This window comes from Triticum dicoccoides, chromosome 4B (genome assembly GCF_002162155.2).
Source record: "Triticum dicoccoides isolate Atlit2015 ecotype Zavitan chromosome 4B, WEW_v2.0, whole genome shotgun sequence".
Lineage (NCBI taxonomy): Eukaryota > Viridiplantae > Streptophyta > Magnoliopsida > Poales > Poaceae > Triticum > Triticum dicoccoides.
Window position 1 is genome coordinate 641,030,494 of NC_041387.1, and position 1,454 is coordinate 641,031,947.

At 52.3% G+C, this 1,454-nt stretch overlaps 1 protein-coding gene across 1 annotated transcript in view; it reads left to right on the forward strand.

Moving 5' to 3' along the window:
• The window catches only part of LOC119294142 (dolabradiene monooxygenase-like), a 1,693-nt gene extending 1,082 nt beyond the window's left edge, over positions 1-611 (forward strand). Inside the window, exon 2 of the mRNA XM_037572393.1 lies at positions 1-611. This exon is cut by the window's left edge and continues 15 nt beyond it. Within this exon, the coding sequence (XP_037428290.1) occupies positions 1-568 (568 nt within the window). The 3' untranslated portion in view covers positions 569-611.
• Positions 612-1,454: the final 843 nt, after the last annotated feature.

The window sequence follows — 1,454 nt, forward strand, 5'->3', positions numbered from 1 at the left end:
AGAGCTGATCAGGAACACAACCGTGATGCAGAAGGCGACAGCCGAGGTTCGGCGAGCCTTCGAGGCCCGCGGGTCAATATTGGAGCATGCCCTTGACGAGCTCTCGTACATGCACCTAGTCATCCGGGAGACGTTGCGACTCCACACCCCTGTGCCGCTGCTCGTCCCACGGGAATGTCGGGAGCCATGCCAGGTGCTCGGTTATGATGTGCCACAGGGCACGCAGGTGTTGGTGAACGCCTGGGCACTGGCCCATGATGAGCGCTACTGGCATGACAAGCCGGACGAGTTTCGGCCTGAGCGGTTCGAGGGTGAGGCGGCCACGGTGGACTTCAGGGGCACCGACTTCTCCTTCCTACCGTTTGGGGCTGGCCGGAGGATGTGTCCCGGAATAGTGTTTGGCCTCGCCAATGTGGAGCTCGCACTTGCAAGCCTGCTATTCCACTTTGACTGGGAAAGTCCACCGGGGAACGAGTTGGACATGGCCGAGGAGTTCGGCCTCACGGTGCGGCGGAAGGCCGGTCTTCTTCTACGCCCTGTCCTACGAGTCCCTGTTCCTGAAGTCTAGTTTGTTTGTCTTTTGTGTGTGTGTCAGACTCACTATTTTTCACCCGAGGTAATGTTATTATTGTTTCATAAATAAATTTTATTTTGAATACAAATAATCTATCTACCCCTAATAATAAAAAGGCTATTGCTTCTTTCTTCCACAATGTCGTCCATTTTGGTACGTCACCGGGCTCCGTGTTCGGCTCCGTACGTTGTTTCTAGCTTCATAATTCAATGGGCCAATTTTCTTTTTGTTTTGGGCCACTAAAAATGTTCGACCTCACAACCTGCCCTCCCTCCCTCACGGCTGCATCAAACGGAGTTCGCCTTACACTTGTGCAAAAATTTCAGATTCCAATTAATAGTCCCACCACTACAAAAAAAAGACACATCCGTGACATTTTGGGCCGAATGAATTTTTTTCTGTCATACATATGACACTTCTATGACGATAATTGTGACAATACCGGTATCATCATAGATGTGGTGGGCTCCTACTTCTATGAAAAAAATCATGACAGAAAATGGGCTTTTCGTCCTGGGCGGTCCGGAGACGCAGCTGCATGACATTCTTTGGGCCGTCCATGACGGAAAAAACCGTGGTAGAAGCGAGGGGGACGAAAATTTCAGGGAGTTGCCGGTTACGATGGGAGGTCGGGGGCGGAGCGATGCGCGTTTCTCTCGTACGTACGCGCGTGTGTGCGAGGCGTTGGCTCTAATTGAACCCGAGCGAGGCGTTGGGCTCTAACTGAACCCGGGCGATTGCACTGCAGGCTACGCGTTACTGAACCCGAGCGATCGATCGATGACCGTTAACTGAACCCAATGGAGCGATTCCTTCGCTACTGCTGCTAACTGAAGCCGATCGATGCTGTCTCTGGGATGAACAGTGAGCGTTGCGTTGC